This window comes from Neocloeon triangulifer, unplaced genomic scaffold (assembly GCF_031216515.1).
Source record: "Neocloeon triangulifer isolate White Clay Creek 2 clone unplaced genomic scaffold, ASM3121651v1 ptg000022l, whole genome shotgun sequence".
NCBI classification, from domain to species: domain Eukaryota; kingdom Metazoa; phylum Arthropoda; class Insecta; order Ephemeroptera; family Baetidae; genus Neocloeon; species Neocloeon triangulifer.
Window position 1 is genome coordinate 6339348 of NW_026775562.1, and position 18828 is coordinate 6358175.

Sequence of the window (18828 nt, forward strand, 5' to 3'; positions counted from 1 at the left end):
CACACACAAGAGTTGGTTTAGTTTTATCGTGCAGCGCGAGGGGAAGCGACCGACGAGGGTCAACAGCCATGGGGGTCACAGTTCGAGCAATGGAAGGGCAGCCGGAAGCTGAGCGAGATCTCGCGTTTATCAGACTCGAGCGAGTGCAGCTGCCGTCAGTCAGACATGGGGCGTCCGGGGCTGCTGCTGTTGCTCATCGCCACTGGTAAGATCAATGCGCACTCCTTGTTCTCCGTCCGAACTTGCGTAAACACATCTGCATCGTAAACGCAAACTGTTCATTTTGAGCCTTTCTAAGCTGATTTAATTAGTATTTGTTTTTCAAGTGTGAAAAATTCAAAAATTTCATTTTTTATTAATTTACATGTATTTAAACTGTTTTTGTGCTACAGATTCAGTTCAAATTTAAATTACTGCCGACTTTACTCTTAAAAATTGATAAAATTCTTTTACCAGTTAAATTTATAACCTCCAATTCAAAAATTTTGATTATTGTTATTTAATGTTGTCCTTTAAGATAAATAGTTATCTTATCATTAAAATACTATATTTCTTGTTATTACTATTTTATTTTAGAAATCATCTTTAGCCTGGCACTGATTTTGGCACGTTTCTTTATTTATTTGGCACGTTTCTGTGTTTTAATTTGGTATAATTATTGATTTGATTTTTATATCTCTACGTATTCAAAACTTATTAATTTTTAAAATTTTTTTTTTTAATAATGATATTTAAATTCCTATTTTCAGTGCTGGCAGTGTCGTACGCTTGCGAGTTCAAACAACAAGGATGTAAAATCGAAGGCTCGTCGTGCATCTGCGGCGAGGGGTGTCCAGGACAATACCGCTACTTGACTAAGACTCACTGCCACCGCGCCCTCATGAAAGGCAAGTCTGTTTTTATCACGGATCTTTCGTCATCTCTCGCGCTCCGTATTGAAACAGCAGCACATGTGATGCGCAGACGTTTTGAAAGGATGCAAAGTTTTGCAATGAAAACATGTTAGTGTTTAAAAAAACGCAATCCATTACGATTTGTATTCCCATACGGAAATTCAAAATACGGTATTCAAAATTGGAGCTCAAGATTTGAATGAAGTGAGAGATGGAATTATTCTAATCAGTTTTAAAAACAATTTTTTAAGAGAATAAAAAAAAATGCGTTTTATATTTTATCTTTTTTTTTATCTATATCTAATATTTTAATATAAAATGTATTTTTATTTAAAAAAAAAACTTGCGATGAAATCTTCCAATTTAAATGCAGCACGTAAAGGGCGAGATGTTTGCTACCGAAATCCGTGTCAAAACGGAGGCGCCTGCGTCCAGAGTTCACAAGAGCCAGGCTACAAGTGTCGGTGCGAAGGAACAGGCTACTTCGGCAGGCGATGTGAAATGGGTAAATTCAATCAAATTGGTTTTTAAACAAGATTAATATTATCTGAATTAAAACAGATTGCACGTTGGCAAGCAACTATGAGGGCCACAGGTACCCGTACGAGTGTGTCATGATCTGAAGAAGGGTTTTCGAATGACAAAATCTTCGAGGTTGATTTTTCCAAATTATATTTCATAATGTACAATCAATTATTTTTCATTAACAATATTACTTTTTGTTTCTTCATTGTAAGCCAGAATATCATGAATAAAAAGAATCGTACATGTTCATCGTATTAATAGAAAGAATCTTGAGTTAATATTAGTTTTTTTGGAATAACAAGAGCCGTCGGGGAGAACGACGGCCCAACCTGTTTCTTTTTATTTAGTTCTTTTTCTCATCAGTTTCCCTTCTTTCTTGGTTGACTCAGCTGCTAGTAAGATATATACTTAACAAAAACGTAGGAGCGGGGGTTTGACAATTTTTAATAACGCGATCCAAGCTTCTTTGTTTTTGCCAAAAAGAAGTTTTCAAAATACATTTCATTAAGGCTAGAAAAGTTTTCCTCTCTATAGACTAATGTATAATTAGTTTTGCATCTCCGTACATTTCTCAGACATCAAAAAACCCTGATTTCAAAATCAACGAGGAATTTTACAACGATTGCTTTGCATAATCTGAGGATTACACAAAAATATCATCAGTGTGTGCCTACAATTATGTGAAGGAAAAAGAGGGGGAGATAGACGGAGAGAGAGAAAGGGGGAAATAAACAATGACACATACAGTAAAGCAGTTCCCTTGTTGACATGCACACAAATATTTTCATCAAAAAACTTCTTTTTTATGCTTTCTTTTCATTTTTCACTTTTGTTTCTTTTTTTGTTTGGTTTTCTTCTTCTTAGCGCTATACTTTAAATATTAACAAATGTTACAGTTTCTCAGTCTTGGTAACAATGGGTGCGTTAATATATTCACATGGTTGTTTCTTTCTTACTTTTGAATTATTCATTTATAAATCTTCGCGTCAAGTTACTTTTTTCTTGCTTGCTTAACTCATCTCTCGCGGCTAGTTAACATTAATTCAGTTGCAATCCAATTGTCTTTATTTATTGTGAACGGTCCTGCTTGCTCGAGCTTTGGTATTTCATTTGTTTTAATCATCATAGTAAATGTGTAGTTCTCTAGACCTTCTTCTCATAAAAACGTCTCTCTGCTCTACTCAACCAAAACAGCAATAATTCGTTTCTTGTATTTTTTTTTCTTCGCAAAGTTGTAGTTTAGTAGCGTGTAGTAATAATATGCAAAGTTTCCTAGGCAAATATGCAAGAAAAGCTTAGTTTGTTTGTGTGCAGATTTTTTTAAGAAATTCTTTTTTTTTATGTGATGCCCCAAAATTACTTCAATAATGAGTACAGCAATAAGTTTTGCTAAAAAGTGACTTGGTTTGAAGCACTGCGTCAGTTAAAAAATTTATGCATCTCTTCTGCAAAAATCAATCTTACGACAACTTAAATTTACCATTAGATCAATTTTAATAATAGCAAACATCAGGGGTGAGGAATTGTATGTATTTTTTTGCAGCATCCACGTCGTCTAGACTGTTTAAAGCATTTTTGGTTTTGTTGTTTCAATTAAATAATTTCACTGATATGCATCAATTTTCACCAAGAATTTCTTTCTCTTTTGTTTTTTTGTCCCCGAATAAATGCAGGACTAAAATCAGAGGCGTAATTAATTAAGCTACGAGGAAACTTTGATTAGAATTGCGTGCGAGGGCCCATTTGTTGGTCGGGCCGCAGAAAGGCTGCGTAGTAGTTTTAACATTCGAGCGTGATTTTTGTTTATCACATAATTATTTACTTTTACTTGGTTTCTTCGGGTTTCTCCTCCTCGATGGTGACAACGCCTGGCTTCCTGGGGGTGCGCGCCTCGCTGCTGAAACCCTTGGTGCTTGAGTCGGGGCCCTTGGGCTGACGCAGGGTGACCACCTTGGGGCCACTGTCATCGATGCTGATGCTCCTCAGCTTGCTCATCATCCTCTCTGGACGCCGCGCATCTCTTTAATTTTAAATGCAATAAATCAAATCCTATTTTTCTTTTTTTTTATGAAAATTTGGAACTTACGCAGTGCGAACTAAAGAGCAGGCAGATGACTTGCCGGTGCGCTGGTTGGTAACCAGAACAAACTCAACAGTGTCTCCAGACATGAGGTTGACGTTGTCAGCAACCTCAGAGGCGCGGAAGAATAACTTTTTACCATCTTCCATCTCGTGATTGAGAAATCCGAACTGGCCTGCAGACAAAAAATTTGAGAATATGAGTTGCCTAATTTGATAAGTGAATTTGAAGCAAACAATTTGATCCAATTGCTAAGTATTACTAATATTCAATTTGTTAATAAGCAAACAAAATTTGAAGATCCAAAAAATCACCATAAATTTGGCGTTAATTTTCTTTAAGGGTACGAGTAGATTTTCATATTTTATTAATCTTAGCAATTCATTACCTTTGACGGTATCAACGGTGGCCCTCAACTTCTTCCTGACGGCAACAACATTGGTAGCCCTGTTGTCTGCATCAACCTGGAAGGTGACAGGGTCCCCGTTTTGCAGCAGCTCCCGCTTGTTTTGCAAACTGGATATCCCAAACTCGAATTCAGCTGGCGCGGTTCCATCGTCGTCCTCGTCAAGAGCCTCCCTTATAAGACCAGCATACTCGGCCTGCTCAGGGTTGGCCGCTCTGAGGGACCTGACCACCTTGCCAGACCGCAACTCTGGGTTGATTTCTGCTACCTTGATGGAGCCCTTGGTCAGGACGCGCACGTTTTCAGCTGAGACGCAGGAGCCGTTGGAGGTGTTTCTGGCACCCAAGGTGAATTCAACCTCAGCCCCGATTTCAAGGGTCGAAGGATCGCGGTCGTAGTTGCTGAAATGGAAGAAGACCTCACGGTCGTGCGAGGAAGCCTCTATGAAGCCAAAGCCGTCCTTGATGGCGGCCACCCAGCCCTGGCACTGACACCCTACAGGACCAAGGGGAATCAGACCGACAGAGTTGCTGACAGAGGTGGAGTTGCCGTTCTTGCTTGGTGACGCTTTCTGGGTCACCTGGACGTCCACCCCAAGGATTTCTTTGTTGCGCTTTACTTGAGACAGGTTGAATCTCACCTGAAAAATGTACAGTATTTGATCAAACAGTGCTAAGATTAAATTTTCATTCCCCTTTGCTATTTAAATATAAGAAAAGTGCAAATGTCAATTTAAGTCTTTCTAAAAAAGAAATTAAATAAAAAAATAAAAAAATGCAAGGCTGGTTAAAAATTTAGAGATTAAAATTTGTTTTATCAAAAAAAGATTTAAATTAATTGATATAACAAAGGATCCAACAAATTTCAGGTAATGATTCTATGAAAACAAATATAAACATTTTAGCTTAGTTAGTAACCAGCATAAAAATATCATAACTTTAATGACATTGAATCCTGGCCAAACGTCATCTCAAATACCAAAACGTTCAGGAAAGAAACTAAAAGTAGCAAAGTTCAGCTCCTAAAACGGTGTACAAGCTCTGATTTATCAGAAACACTAAATACAAATAAGGACCCCAGAAGGTTTTTAAAGGGGGGGATATTTAAATAATCCTAGTTATTTTAGGTCACCTTATCATTTATGCGTGGGATATTCTTGATGTCATGGCAATCTTTAGCATAGTAGTTGACAGTGGTCTTTTCTCCATCAACCATATATGTAATCTGTCCAGCTTCCAATTGAGTTTTCTCGCCCTACAATTTATCATCAAAATAATATTAATTATAAACTTTAGCAAAGGACAAACCTTTGTTGGACTACGGGGCTGCCAGGTGGTCAGGTTAGGCGCCTCTTTGGTGATGACTCCGTTAATGTCCCGCTGCATAATCAGCTCAAACTGAACTGTGCCAGGAGAAAGCAGTAGAATGCGAGTAGCACTGTGCCTTCCAGGCTGGGATGTGTCCTTAATTTTAATTGTAAGTAAATTAGCATTAAATTGACTTCAGCAAATTTACTTGGACAACGGTGAATTCAACTTCGTCTCCAATGCGAAGAGTGCGATCAACGTCGAGCATTTCATTCAGGTGGAAAAACATGCGAGCATCACGGTCAGCACAGTTGATGAAGCCGAAACCGTCCTTCAGGTTGACAACAGTACCTTGCTCACGTTTCTCACCAGACACATTGAAAGATTCAGGCAGGATCTGAAAAATGATTGTGATAAGAATGTTGATAACTTGCTAACAGCAAAAAATTCATATTAACAGACTTCAAGCATAAGTCACTAAAGAAAAATTAAATCTTTTACAATCAGGTTGCAATATTAAATTGCGTACGACAAATTTTAAATACTGTACAGGTTGGCCCATAAGTAGTCCGTGATCTTTGACAGCTCGCCACGGGCGAACCGTTGGTCGAATTTGAAAAATCTGCACAGATTCTGAAAGCCCAACTTTCTACAAATTTGCCTGGCATAGTAAGAATTTTGGCAGAGTTGAAATTGTAATTGTTTTAAAAGGAAAACTAAAAAATGAGAAAGTGCCTTATGGGACTTCCCATATAGCAGCATTATGAGTGTCGGAAGTTCAAAGTGAAAATCATGTTTTTTAGGTAAATCGACCCTCCTGAACACGAATCCGTGGTCGGTTTTTTGAAATTCTCATTATTTCTAATTTTTCCCCTCAATTTGCAAATATTCGCAAAATGTGCCAAAAAAACTAACACGTGGAGATAAAAATCTGAAAATTGCTGGAGGGGTGCACCTTGAACATAACAACAACGTAATTTTTCCATACTTGCTATTTTCCGGAAAATTGACCATTTTCACAAGGGGTCCACGTTTTGGTCGATTTCTCGATTTCTATGGGAGTTAAAAACAAAACTTAAAGTGATTCTGAAAGCTGATTTAATTTCCTATCTTTCCTCTGTGAACATTAACTTTCCAACACTGGCTGCTTTTCCGGAAAATTGAAGAAAAAAATTAACTTATTTTTCCCAGAGAGTATGCAACCCGCAACAGAAAGTCGAAATAGCCAAAATGTAGCTTGATTCTTTGGCAAGACACCCCTAAAATTTCAAAACTTTTCCTCCAGCCGTTTTTCCGCAATCGCCGATTTTCCCGACCCCTTTTGGGAAAAATAAAACTTTTCCGGAAAGGCATGTGTGATGCATCATTCGATTAGGCACGTCAAGGAGATGCTAGAAATGAATTTTTATCAAAATCGGATCATTTTTCAAATTTTCAGAGCAGTTTTTGTAAATTAAAAAAAGTTCATTTTTCAAACTGCTCTGAAAATTTGAAAAATGATCCGATTTTGATAAAAATTCATTTCTAGCATCTCCTTGATGTGCCTAATCGAATGATGCATCACACATGCCTTTCCGGAAAAGTTTTATTTTTCCCAAAAGGGGTCGGGAAAATCGGCGATTGCGGAAAAACGGCTGGAGGAAAAGTTTTGAAATTTTAGAGGTGTCTTGCCAAAGAACCAAGCTACATTTTGGCTATTTCGACTTTCTGTTGCGGGTTGCATACTCTCTGGGAAAAATAAGTTAATTTTTTTCTTCAATTTTCCGGAAAAGCAGCCAGTGTTGGAAAGTTAATGTTCACAGAGGAAAGATAGGAAATTTAATCAGCTTTCAGAATCACTTTAAGTTTTGTTTTTAACTCCCATAGAAATCGAGAAATCGACCAAAACGTGGACCCCTTGTGAAAATGGTCAATTTTCCGGAAAATAGCAAGTATGGAAAAATTACGTTGTTGTTATGTTCAAGATGCACCCCTCCAGCAATTTTCAGATTTTTATCTCCACGTGTTAGTTTTTTTGGCACATTTTGCGAATATTTGCAAATTGAGGGGAAAAATTAGAAATAATGAGAATTTCAAAAAACCGACCACGGATTCGTGTTCAGGAGGGTCGATTTACCTAAAAAACATGATTTTCACTTTGAACTTCCGACACTCATAATGCTGCTATATGGGAAGTCCCATAAGGCACTTTCTCATTTTTTAGTTTTCCTTTTAAAACAATTACAATTTCAACTCTGCCAAAATTCTTACTATGCCAGGCAAATTTGTAGAAAGTTGGGCTTTCAGAATCTGTGCAGATTTTTCAAATTCGACCAACGGTTCGCCCGTGGCGAGCTGTCAAAGATCACGGACTACTTATGGGCCAACCTGTATAACTTAATTCAAAAGGTACAACTTTAATAAAATAAATTTGAAGGGTACAAAAAGCCAACATATAAAACGCATCTAACATTGATACCTTGATTTTGGTGGCTCTCTGGAGGCCGTCACGCCTGTCCGTAGCAACACAGAACTCAACCCAGTCACCGTGTCTCAGGGTAAAGTCACCCTGCTGGTCTTTGTCTCCAAACTGGATGTCGACCTCCTTATGGTCAGGAGCGCGGTAGCGAAGACGGCCGGGAAGAGGATCGTTTTGATGGCGAGCCAAGTTGCGTTCTAGAGGCTTTAAAACTTGGCCACTGATGGTCTCGGTGCCAACATCCTCAAATACAACACTGCCTGACTCAAGACGAGTGATGTTACACGCCACCTCTTTGCCCTGAGAAATAATAATATATAAGAAAAACAGTTTAAGAAATAATTCCGAAATATCAAAGAAAATTAATAGTTTGATAGGTTAAAAAATTTATAGCTTTGTAGTAAACAAGTTTTAATTATAATTTTTTAACTGCTTAAATAGAAATTAAATTTGCGGTGAAACTTGCATTTCTGGTTTGAATGGTGAACTCAACGTCATCGCCAAGGGCAAGTTCTTCTTTCATGCCCTTTGCCTCGGAGAAGTGGAAGAAAATCTCTTTAACAACATCGGCCCGCTCGATAAATCCAAAGCTCTCCTTCATTGAGCAAACCACACCCTGGTAACGAACAGGGTGCGCTGGATTTTCCAGGCGGACGTTCCTAGCAGCTAAATTTCCACTCCTACTGAAATAGCCAAGGAGAAGATTTTATTTAAAATTTTGATTCAATTGAGGTCAAGTGCCAAGACCTTTGGTTGGTGGCAATCTGGAAGGAGACCTTGTCGCCGGACCGCAAGGTGACGTTGCCCTCAACGTCGTCCTTGTTGTAGGGCAGGAAGAAACATTCACCTCTGTTTTCGTAGCTGATGCGACCCTGCATCTCAGGCGGCTGCGACAGCTCAGTGGTAACAAGGCCCATGACCCGCTCTTCGCTCAGGACCACCTCGGGTGCTATCTTGGTCACCGCACTGGCAATGGGTTTGCCTGTCCGGCGGTCATAAGTCATCTCAAACTCGACAGGGTCTCCGATTTTCAGGTGCTCGATGTTGCCGTTGAACTGGCTGAAGTGGAAGAATAGACGAGCTTGGCGGTCGCAGCATTGAATGAAGCCGTAAGAATGCTGAAAGATAAATTTTTTGAAAAACTTTTTATCAGAGGCAATTTAGGCAATTAGCATAAAATATTATAAAATTATCAAATATTTCATTTACTTTTACTAATTTATTATTATCATATATTTTTATTTTGGCCAGGCCAAGACAGAGTGTCTTGTCAACATGTGCCCATTTTGAGCTTGCGGAAGGCATGCTCCAATCTTAGAACTGTTTTTTTTTTAACTAATATGAAGCGATTTTTATTTTAAATTATGGGAAAATCCTTTTAAAATAAAATAAAATAAATAAACAAAATTTTCCAAACTTTGAACTTATATCAAATATACTAAAAAAAAGCAATAAAAATCATATTTAAAATTTATGCTTCATAAAAAAAAAACGCAACTAATATGGATGTCTCACCAAAAGTTTTTCAATAATCCCCGTTTCACGAATACTCTGGTTGTTGGCCATGGCGTCTCCGAAGTTGTTGGACGAGTTTGACGATGCTGGTGGGGAGCGTCCTCCATAGACATTATTGTCCGAGGAGGCGCCGTTGCTGAAAACGTCAGTGGTGGAAAATGTGCCGATCGTTGGAAAACGGGCCGACGAAGATGACGAGTTGTTGGAGGAAGATGAAGGATACCCGCCGCTGCCCATGACTGGCCTCATGTAGGGGGACGGCGACGAGTAACTAGAGTTGTAGTCAGAATGTTGTTGACCTGCTTAAATAATCATAATAATTTACACCTTTCCCTATTTCTATTCAAAAAGCAACCTTGGTTTTTGAAGTTGTAAACTTCAGACGTGGAGCTGTTGTTCATGGCTGTTGGCGGCTGGAAATGACTCCACTGAGGATCGTAGGACATGTTTTCATAAATCTTTTCAGTTGTTGATTATATTCAAGTTGCGAGTCTTAACGTTAAATATCACAGCAGCAGTGGCTTATTACAATTCACAAGTTGAATTAAAAACAATTAATGACAACGCGCTTTTATCTTTCTTGAGTTTGTCAGCGGCCGAGAGCAGAGTGATCTTGCAGAGGGAGGCCACGGACACACAGACAGACAGGAAATAATGAAAGTAGTCGGGGGTGGATCCTCAGATGTGATCAATGCGTGCAAAGTATTGCTGAGTTTCTTGCTAGTGTTGCGTTCGTTTCTTGGTCTCTTCTTTTGCCAATTCCGATTGAGATGTTGGTAATTTGCGTTTACTTCTCAAACACGCTGCAAAAAATAATCTGTTTACTCAATTTGTTAGAGAATATACGAGAAAGTTAATGACAAACAAAATGTGAAAAACTTCTCGGCAGTGGAACTTCACGGTAGGAATGTTACGAATCAATATCATTTCAAGAATTTAAATACATATTGACGAGTGGAATTATAGAAAATGTGCAAATCATTCCAGCAATTCGCGTCACGCTCGATAGCGTGGATCCCGCGTTCGGCGGCCGCAGTCTCGTGGACGTTACGAAAAATCGACAGACCTTCCAAATTTAAAAAAAAAAAATCACATCGAGCATTTTTGACACAGATTTATGTGTTGGAAAAAAAGACTGTAAATTTCTCTTCAGGCTCATTTTGCAGAAAAGAGGTCGGCGATTTCTCCCGATCAAATCAACTCGTGCCGACCTCAATCGGCACTAATTGAACTTTCGCAATGAAAAAAAAACTTTTGCGGAATCAAATGCACTACTCGTGAAGCCCAAAAGAGATTTCAGATGTCGATATTCGACAAAACTACGACTACTCACCAAAACACTGCACTGCACTGATGACATGCCGCCATGTTGTATCGGCTCTGCGAGACTGGCCGGCGAGTCGCGAATCAACGTTTGCGCCCACCGATGCTCAACTTTTTCCTGTTGATTTTTTTGAAAATTGGCTCCAATTCCTCATGCGCATGGGGAGGCGGGAAAAAGAAACAAATCGTGTAGTCATTTCAAAGAGAACAAGATGCCAAAAGGGTACAACGCAGGCCAAAGGGACGTTTTACGCTAAAAATATGTGATTATTATCCTACAACATATCTGATCTGCATTATATTTAGATGAATGAAGCCTTTGCGGAACAATTTTCTTAATTTTTCCAAAACACACAGACAGCGATTGCAAATATCAAAGAGCGCTTGATTTTAAGGATGTTTTCACCAAATTTTGTTGCGGTTGCAAACCCCATGGAATAATAAGAATGATTTTATTAACCCCACTTTCCCGGAAAAGCTGGCCACTGTACGGAAGTAGCTTACACAGAGTAGAAAATGAGTAAAATTTCCAAAATTTCCTCACAATAATAATAACAATCAGATTTTAAAATCGTCTTACTTTATGTTTCTAGCTAGAGAAGCTGAAAAATAAACAAAAACACCCATGGAAACAGAAACTTTTCAGTAAAAAAGAAAAGCTATGTAGTATTAAAAATTTTGATGCTCCATGGCTCTATTGATCTATGGCCATCCAAGAAATTTGAAATTTTTATGTCAGCGCGTTAATATTTTTTGCACTTATGATTATGAGAATTGAGAAACCTTAAAATGATAAAATAAAAACACGAGCCAAATATTGAAACATTTATATGGCGTAGGCGCGTAATTTGAAATTATTTGAGAGCAATTACTTTATTAAAATTTTAATTAATTACCAATCTCTGAAAAAATTTATTTTTTAATATGAAAATATTGATGAAAGGTACACATCAAATTTTGTGTGTGCTTCGATTACTCATTTGCGATTTTTCACTTTAGAAAGTAAAAATTGACAAACATGCTCAGCTTGTCCAAGCAAATGTATGTGTCACATTTGTTACGTGCACGCACATCTATTTTATAATACAAACGCCCTGATAAGATATGCAGTCAGTGCGCGTCCAGCACCTTTTATCAGTGGCTCCACACGGTGCAGCGCCGATAAGGAGACAAATGCGACTGTGGCCGCGCCGAAAGTTGTTAGTTATCCGCCTGAAAGCACCATGGATAATCCGTGCGGGCTATGAACTGCGCCGAAAGTGAGTTTTTCAGGGAGAATTAAATTCAAAAAAAGTTGACCTGATAAAATTTCTGAACTTTAAGTGATGCGATCAAAGAGCTCTAGCAAACCGAAAGATGCGATGCGCCTAAAATCAGAAGATATCGGCGCCCCGCTGAATTTCAATCACGTCGTCCATGTCGCGCCCCGACCGTTGGTCTCCGTCAATTTGAACGATCCTCACATCCAGGCCTTTCTTCAGCAGGTAATTATAAGAATTAAGAAAAAAATATAAATTTCTAATCTCTTGCAACACCAGTTTCAAAGCAAACAAAAATATAGCAATCAATGAGTCTAGAATGTTTTCCATCTCAGCAATATATATTGTTATTATTAATGTTGTTATCTCTCGTTTTATTGACTAATTTTATATTTCAGGCTGGAGTAACTGAAGATCAATTGTCAAATTTGGCTGTTTACGAGACTATCGTCAATTTCATTAATGTTCACGGCGTGGATGAAGTTAAAAAAGAAGTGGCGGATCAGCAGGTAGTCGGTCCTTCAAAACTAGCACCTGTTGATACTGTTGATAGCGCCGTACCAGCAGAAATTGCATTGGAAAAAAGTAAAAATGCGTTTAAATATTAATTAATTATTAATTTTTTTCTATTTATTTTTTCAGTTGACGTGCAAGATTTTCAAGGAGAGGATGAAACGAAAAAGCAAAAAATAGACGCTAGTCCGAGCTTCATTTCTCGTATTTTCAAAGGGAAGAAAAAGTCATCAAATGTTTCTATTCATGCTAAAGAAGAGAAAGAATTGAAAGAGGCATCAACCAGCCAAATTGTGACGGAGGCCGTTGAAACTTTGGATAAAGAAGTCGATGAAGGTGTGAAACTGTTGGCCGTTGAAGAAGAAGGAAAAAAGGGCAAGAAAAAGTTTTTCTTTAGTAAAGAAATTAAGGAGGAAAACAATCATCCGCCGGAAGAGAAGTCAGGAGGGTCTTTTTTCAGCTTGAATTGGGGGAGGAAAGAGAGCGACGCGAAAAAACGAAAGGCCGAGGAAACGGCCGAGCCTAAAAAAACCGCTGGAATTTTTAAAAGAAATTTGAAAAAGACCAGGGTCGGAAGTACAACAAGCAGTAGCAGTGAAGACGATGAGACGATCAATTTAAAACCAGACGGCGATGAGGAAACCATTGAGACTGCACCTGAAGTGCTAAAGCCCACTCCGATAGAAAAAAAGCGCAACTTTTTCAGGAACAAAACGAAGAAGTCGGCGTCGGTCGACGAGCTGCAGTTGGAAAAAAAGCGATTCGATAACATTGAAGGCAAAGAAACAAGCAGCGACGACGAGGGAAAGAAAATTTCTTCACTTCAAAAACAAAAAAAGGAGTTGTTCAGAATCAAAGGGAAGAACGCTGTGTCCGTTGACGTACACCAAGAGGTAGTCGCTGAAGAGGTGGAAAGAATTGAGAACTCGCCAGTATACGCCCAGGTACAGAAAACGTCTCGGTTTTTCGGACAGAAAAGTAAACGTGAGTCATCGGACAGTTACGACAAACTGGATAATCAGGAAGAATTTGATGAGGCGTTCAAGAAAGAGGCGGAGAACGCTTCCAAATTAAACATTATTCCTAACTTGACCAAAACGGACAGTTCTCAAAAGAAGAAGACGGACGGCGAGAAGACGTCAACTTTGGACAGGCACTCCACTGGAAGTGGATTCTTCAAATTTGGGAGTTTGAGGTCATCAAAAAGGGGATCTGCCCCAGTGGAACGTGTCCCTGAGGCGCCGATAAGCACCCTTCCTGAGGAGAATAAACACAAAGTGAAAAAGTACAAGGTCCATAGAATTGCACAAATGTCTAGCGCCTCATTGAACACGCAGTCAGCGGGTGATGTCACTTCTTCGGACGAGCACTCGGACGGAAAGCATAAGGCAAAGCGCAGACCTAGAAAGACAAAGAAAGGCAACAAACCTGAGACAGGGTCAGACGCCGAATCGCCTCCTGGAATGTTCAGACGGATTTTTTCAAGAAGATCTGCTTCAGAAACCAGAGAATCCAAAAAGCAGGACCGCATCAAGAAGCAAAGAAGGAGCAGTTTAGACGCAACTCCCGTCAAAGAAGAAGAAGTTAAAATTGAAGAAAATTTGAAAGAATCTGTAGAAGTTCTGCAAGATCCTATTTATGAGAATTTCCCACCAAAAGGAGAGGAGGACGAAAAGAGCAAATCAACAGACGAGGAGGCGGACGAGTATTACGCGCAATACCACCAGGAGAAAAAGCAAGTCAATCAGGCACGAAGGTCGTGGTCCTTTGTGATGGCCGAACTGAAGGAAAAAATCACCTCATTCGACGAGGAAGATCTGGGCGAGCCAGAGAGACTGGTGTTTCAGTTGAAAATGGTCGGGGATGAGGAGGGCATCGAAGGCGAGAAGTACTCCACCGTCCGACTACAGCAGATGAAGTCAGACCCTTCATTAGCTGACAGACGAAGTTCTACCTCCTCAGAGGACGAGCTTGAGAAGATCAAACGGTCCGTGGAGAAGTTAGACAATGATTATTTTGAACAAAAAGATGTAAAAGAGGTTTCAGAGAGTGTTTCAGTTATCCAACCTAAGGTTTCCAAAGAAATTCTACCAACTGAAGAAACCGAGGTTAAAATTGAGGTTGAGAAGCCTCCCGAAGACAAATCTGCAATTCCAAACCTTGAAAAAATCAGACCGACCCTTCCACTTCCCATCAGAGTCAAAATGTCCGACGCTTCCTCTTCGTCTGAAGACCAGCTGTCTCCTGATCAGATCACATCTCCCTCTTCGTCCGGACAAAACCCACTGTCTCCGTCCGATGCTTTGGAAACCGATTCTCGGGAGGGCAGTGTCCGATCCCCTTTGTCCTTGGATTCTCTGGACAGCAACCAGAACACAAACAACAACGAGGACGACGTGCAACAAGAAGTGATCTTGAGGAGCAGTCTTGTCCGTCAGGGTAGCAGTCTGGTGTCCAACTCTGAGTCAAGACCACTGTCCGACCGCCAGCTGAAGATCGCAGATACCATCGAAGTTGAAGACGAGCAACCCCCTGTTATTAGACAGGTGGTGCCCAAGCAGTCAGGCCGTCGGTTGGAGCGTGGAAGTCGAGTGTCCAAGCGTCCGACCTCATCCATGTCGTCTTCAAACGAGGAGAGTGGCTCCCTGCCAAATTCTCCTGTCCAGAAAGAGCCACAGAAACCATCAGTGCCGGTAGTAGAGGAACCAATTATTCGAATGAAGGTGCGCAGGACTTCTTCATCGTCGTCCGATTCATCCTCCAAGGGGGACAGCATACCATCGTCTACGGAGGACCTCACGGTCAAGCAGGGTAGTGACAAGGAGAACTTGCAAACGCGCAGGGAATCTATAAATGATGACGTCTTCGAAACAGAGGTAATAAAAGTTTACCAGCAACTAAAATTACTAGAAAAATTTAGCAAGTTGAAGGGCCATAATTTAAATTTATATGAACATTTTTTTAAGTAATTTTTGTGTGTGCCAAAATATTTTGAGGGAAAAAATACCACAAATTTCAATTAATATTAATAATTTTATATCATTATTTATTTCATATTATTAAGTTGCCTACAAATATTTAAAGTCCAAAATGAATGAAAGGGTAATTAATTATTACTTATTATTATGAATCTCTATTGACTTATTGATACTTTTTTTGCAAATTTTTCCAAAATATAGTCATTGACGTCCAAGCGTACGAGCGTGGAAAGGAATGCAAGCTATCATCGTGCAGTAGAGAAATCCGGCAGCCTGCCACTCCCGCGGAAAAACGGCCAGCCAGGTAAACAAGATAAGGCGCTGATTAGAAACGGGCGTAAAATTTTGGAGCAATAATTACGCCTTTTATCAGCGGCTGACGAATATCAGTGTGTGTTTTAGTCACTTCCAATTTCTAGCTGAGATTTTCGCAACGAGGAAAAAGACGAAAATAAAACCTTATTTTTCTTTATAACACAGGAAGGCGCAGCTCAAGTAACGCGTCACGCATCCCGCGGCCTATTCTGAAGAAGCCAAGGCGGCGCACGGTGGACAACTGGCCCTCCACACACAAAGTCACTGAACTGTGATAAAAAAAAATCAAAGAGCTCCTGCTTAACTGCTGCTTAATTTCTTAGTTGCTTTTAATTTCATTTAATCTGTAGTCTGTGCTGTGTGTTGCTACATGAATCAAAATAAAATTTAAAACTAAAAATTTTAAATGGAAAAAATATTTAATTTTTATCGTAATATATCTACAATATGTCTATTTACGCATGAAAAATAGTATATCTTCATTTTTAAAAAGTTGGTTTAGACTGACGTGAAATTTAATTTTATATCAGTTCAATGATAAATTAACAAGTTGTGATGGGATTTTCTAGGCGCAAAAAAAATGTATTTTAAATTATTATAGTTCGAATTTAATAAATTAAATTTTCCTGCAATGATAAAAGTTATCAAATGCGTGAACAATAATTTCAATAAAAGTTTAGCTAAAAAAAATTTCAAATGCTCTTGTGAAATTTAAAAAAAAATTACGAAAAATTATTTTTAATCGGTAAACCATTAGGCTTGCAATAATTATATTAATCATATTCATAAACTTTAAAAAGCTGTAAATTTGCCGATCCTTTTAATATTTGGTTTATTTTATTATATTTCAATCAAAAAAATTTTTAAATAATTCATTTTCCTAATCTTGGCTATTTTTTTTTTTAACTGTTCAATGCACAGTTTCAAACATATTTTTTTTTTAATTTATAGATAAATTCTAAATTTGTCCGATTGCAAGGGATTCTTGATAAGTGGTATCTTTGGAATATAAGGAATTTATTTGGAATTCAAGGCACTGTAAAGCTGATAAATTTTTATAAAGCAGACTTCCCGTCGATCACCAATGTAAAGGAATTTGCTACTTTATGCTCGACTTTGACAGCGCATCCAAATGAAAAGGAAGGTGGAAGTAAACAAAATCACTTTGCTGTGTTATATGTATGTATATTTCAGTCTCACCGATAAAAGCCACGAAAGATGTTTGCAGCCAAATCCATTCTCGTTTTTGACAACGGTTCCGGATCTTTGAAGGCAGATTTTGCCACAGCCGATTCTCCCAGCATTGTTTTCTCGTCAGTCGTTGGCCGACCACGAATTGCAAGTTATTTTAATAAAATATTTTTTACACAAAACTGATGAATATAATCCCCATGATAAATATCTGTTATGATCGTTTTTTAGTGAATTTTTCATTAGACTATAATATTATGCTTATTTTTCTCCCATTTTTATTAAATATTTGATTGTTTTGACTCGTTAAATGTTTTGTTGTAACCCTTTTTTCGTTATAAAATTAATCATCGTTGAGAAAAATCAATAAAAATTTTTTTGCATATTTTACAGTTTTGTTTTAAAACACAATTTGAGGCTATACTTGTAGATAACTTTGATCTTTGAATGATATTATTATAATTATTTTTTCGATCAAAAATTTAAATTTGAAATAATGAGGGTTTACAACCAAAGATGTCAAAACAGACTTGGGCCGCCACCTTAAATCTCACACTAATTTTGTTTACTTTTTAGATAGGTGAATTGGTCCTTGGCGTGAATCCGAGGGACAACTACGTGGGCAAAGATGCTCAAGAAAAGAGAGGCATCCTTGCACTTTCCTACCCGATTGATCACGGACGAGTAGCCGACTGGGACGACATGGCGAAGATCTGGCACCACACATTCTACAGCGAGCTCAGGGTGGTTCCTGACGAGCACCCTGTTCTGCTCACCGCGCCGCCCCTCAATCCTTTGCGCCACCATGAGAAGACTACCCAGATCATGTTCGAGACTTTCAACACTCCTGCCATGAACATCGGCAACAAACTGAAGCTGGTGTTGCACTCAACAGGCCGCTCATCCGGATTGGTACTCCACTGCGGTGACGGAGTAACTTGCACACTCCCAATTTATGAAGGTGAATATTTATTTTTTGATGCAAAGTTAATTTGAAAGTATTTTCTTTTGCACACATGACTCTACATTTTATTAAATTATTTAGTGTTTCTAAATTAATTTTGTGTTTGAAAAAGAAAGTGTTTTAATTGTTTAAATCCAATCCCACATACCTACAAAATTATATGTACACAATCATTTTTTTTTAATACTTTTGAACTAGCGTGAAAATTATTGTTTTTACAGGTTTCACCCTTCCACATGCAATGGAACGTATAAAACTTGCTGGCCGTGACTGCACTGAGTACCTGATGAAGATGTTAACAAATGGGGCCTTCAACTTCTCCACCACTGCGGAGCGAGAGATCGTTCGGGACATCAAGGAAAAATTGTGCTTCGTGGCGCCGGAATCAGAGCACAGGGTCAAATCGAGCAAAGTGGAAAAGGCGTACATTTTGCCTGATGGTCAGGTGATCACCCTTGGCAAAGAGCGCTACCTCTGCCCCGAGCTACTCTTCCAGCCTTCACTTCTAGGTATGGATTGTTGTTGATATTGATTTTGGCTTTGGCAGGACCATTCAGCCAGATCTGTGTGTTGAGAGCATTTAATTACTTAATGTGGAAAATATTTTTGTTAGGTATGGATGTGAGAGGAGTGCACGAGATAGTGTACAGCTCCATTATGCGCTGCGCCATGGACACTCGGAAGGAGCTGTACAAAAACATTGTTCTCTCCGGAGGCTCCACCATGCACCCTCGCTTTGCCGACCGTTTGCAGAAAGAGATCTCAGACCTGGCTCCAAGCACAATGAGTATCAACATCATCGCCCCTCCAGAGAGAAACTTTTCCGCCTGGATTGGTGGGTCCATTGTTGCCCGTATGCCAACCTTGATGTGGATCACCAAGCAGGCTTACGACGAGTGCGGTGAATCCATCGTGCACAGGATGTGCTACTAAGCCTTGTAAAAATTGAATTTTTGTGATATTCTCTTTTTAAAATTGTAAATGATTTTGCTTATTTTGTATATTTCAATGGATTAATTTTGTCTTGTAATTGAATAATTCATGAAATTAAAATATCTTTCCATAAGACTAAGTCTAACTTTTTTAAATTTTGAAACAAGG

At 38.9% G+C, this 18828-nt stretch overlaps 4 protein-coding genes across 5 annotated transcripts; 3 read left to right on the forward strand and 1 right to left on the reverse strand.

Annotated features, from left to right (window-relative positions):
• Window positions 1-82: 82 nt before the first annotated feature.
• On the forward strand, window positions 83-3261 carry LOC132204795 (notch homolog 2 N-terminal-like protein B). The gene is made up of 4 exons (XM_059633563.1): window positions 83-205; window positions 750-887; window positions 1267-1398; window positions 1455-3261. Exons 1-4 carry the CDS (start codon window positions 166-168, stop codon window positions 1514-1516), a joined length of 372 nt encoding a protein of 123 aa, XP_059489546.1. The 5' UTR covers window positions 83-165; the 3' UTR covers window positions 1517-3261.
• Window positions 1549-10657, reverse strand: LOC132204793 (cold shock domain-containing protein E1). Of its 2 annotated transcripts, none has more exons than XM_059633562.1 (12): window positions 10518-10657; window positions 9540-9987; window positions 9185-9483; window positions 8417-8787; window positions 8136-8349; window positions 7670-7969; window positions 5420-5608; window positions 5212-5367; window positions 5036-5158; window positions 3887-4544; window positions 3505-3673; window positions 1549-3438 (listed from the first exon to the last, which is right to left on the reverse strand). In XM_059633562.1, the coding sequence occupies exons 2-12, from the start codon at window positions 9628-9630 to the stop codon at window positions 3243-3245; spliced, it is 2766 nt and encodes a 921-aa protein (XP_059489545.1). In that variant the 5' UTR covers window positions 9631-9987; window positions 10518-10657; the 3' UTR covers window positions 1549-3242. The 2 variants fall into 2 exon arrangements, with proteins under 2 accessions (XP_059489545.1, XP_059489544.1); XM_059633561.1 differs by having other exon boundaries at window positions 8136-8352.
• Window positions 10658-11632: 975 nt separating this feature from the next.
• On the forward strand, window positions 11633-16070 carry LOC132204792 (uncharacterized). Its single transcript, XM_059633560.1, has 6 exons — window positions 11633-11766; window positions 11831-11991; window positions 12165-12351; window positions 12409-15155; window positions 15459-15561; window positions 15738-16070. The coding sequence occupies exons 1-6, from the start codon at window positions 11751-11753 to the stop codon at window positions 15845-15847; spliced, it is 3324 nt and encodes a 1107-aa protein (XP_059489543.1). The 5' UTR covers window positions 11633-11750; the 3' UTR covers window positions 15848-16070.
• A 493-nt stretch (window positions 16071-16563) lies between these two features.
• LOC132204162 (actin-like) lies at window positions 16564-18789 on the forward strand. Its single transcript, XM_059632480.1, has 5 exons — window positions 16564-16716; window positions 16767-16914; window positions 17344-17724; window positions 17949-18236; window positions 18341-18789. The coding sequence occupies exons 2-5, from the start codon at window positions 16791-16793 to the stop codon at window positions 18658-18660; spliced, it is 1113 nt and encodes a 370-aa protein (XP_059488463.1). The 5' UTR covers window positions 16564-16716; window positions 16767-16790; the 3' UTR covers window positions 18661-18789.
• The last annotated feature ends 39 nt before the right edge of the window (window positions 18790-18828 follow it).

Coding starts and splice junctions, on each gene's coding strand:
- LOC132204795 (XM_059633563.1), top strand. CDS start 166: ATGGGGCGTCCGGGGCTGCTGCTGTTGCTCATCGCCACTG. Junction 206..749: donor GCTGTTGCTCATCGCCACTG/GTAAGATCAATG, acceptor TCCTATTTTCAG/TGCTGGCAGTGTCGTACGCT. Junction 888..1,266: donor CCACCGCGCCCTCATGAAAG/GCAAGTCTGTTT, acceptor ATTTAAATGCAG/CACGTAAAGGGCGAGATGTT.
- LOC132204162 (XM_059632480.1), top strand. CDS start 16,791: ATGTTTGCAGCCAAATCCATTCTCGTTTTTGACAACGGTTCCGGATCT. Junction 16,915..17,343: donor TGGCCGACCACGAATTGCAA/GTTATTTTAATA, acceptor CTTTTTAGATAG/GTGAATTGGTCCTTGGCGTG. Junction 18,237..18,340: donor CTTCCAGCCTTCACTTCTAG/GTATGGATTGTT, acceptor TATTTTTGTTAG/GTATGGATGTGAGAGGAGTG.
- LOC132204792 (XM_059633560.1), top strand. Junction 12,352..12,408: donor AGAAATTGCATTGGAAAAAA/GTAAAAATGCGT, acceptor TTATTTTTTCAG/TTGACGTGCAAGATTTTCAA. Junction 15,156..15,458: donor ATGACGTCTTCGAAACAGAG/GTAATAAAAGTT, acceptor TCCAAAATATAG/TCATTGACGTCCAAGCGTAC.
- LOC132204793 (XM_059633561.1), bottom strand. CDS start 9,630: ATGTCCTACGATCCTCAGTGGAGTCATTTCCAGCCGCCAACAGCCATG. Junction 8,353..8,416: donor CAGATTGCCACCAACCAAAG/GTCTTGGCACTT, acceptor TGGCTATTTCAG/TAGGAGTGGAAATTTAGCTG. Junction 7,970..8,135: donor TCACCATTCAAACCAGAAAT/GCAAGTTTCACC, acceptor ATTATTTCTCAG/GGCAAAGAGGTGGCGTGTAA.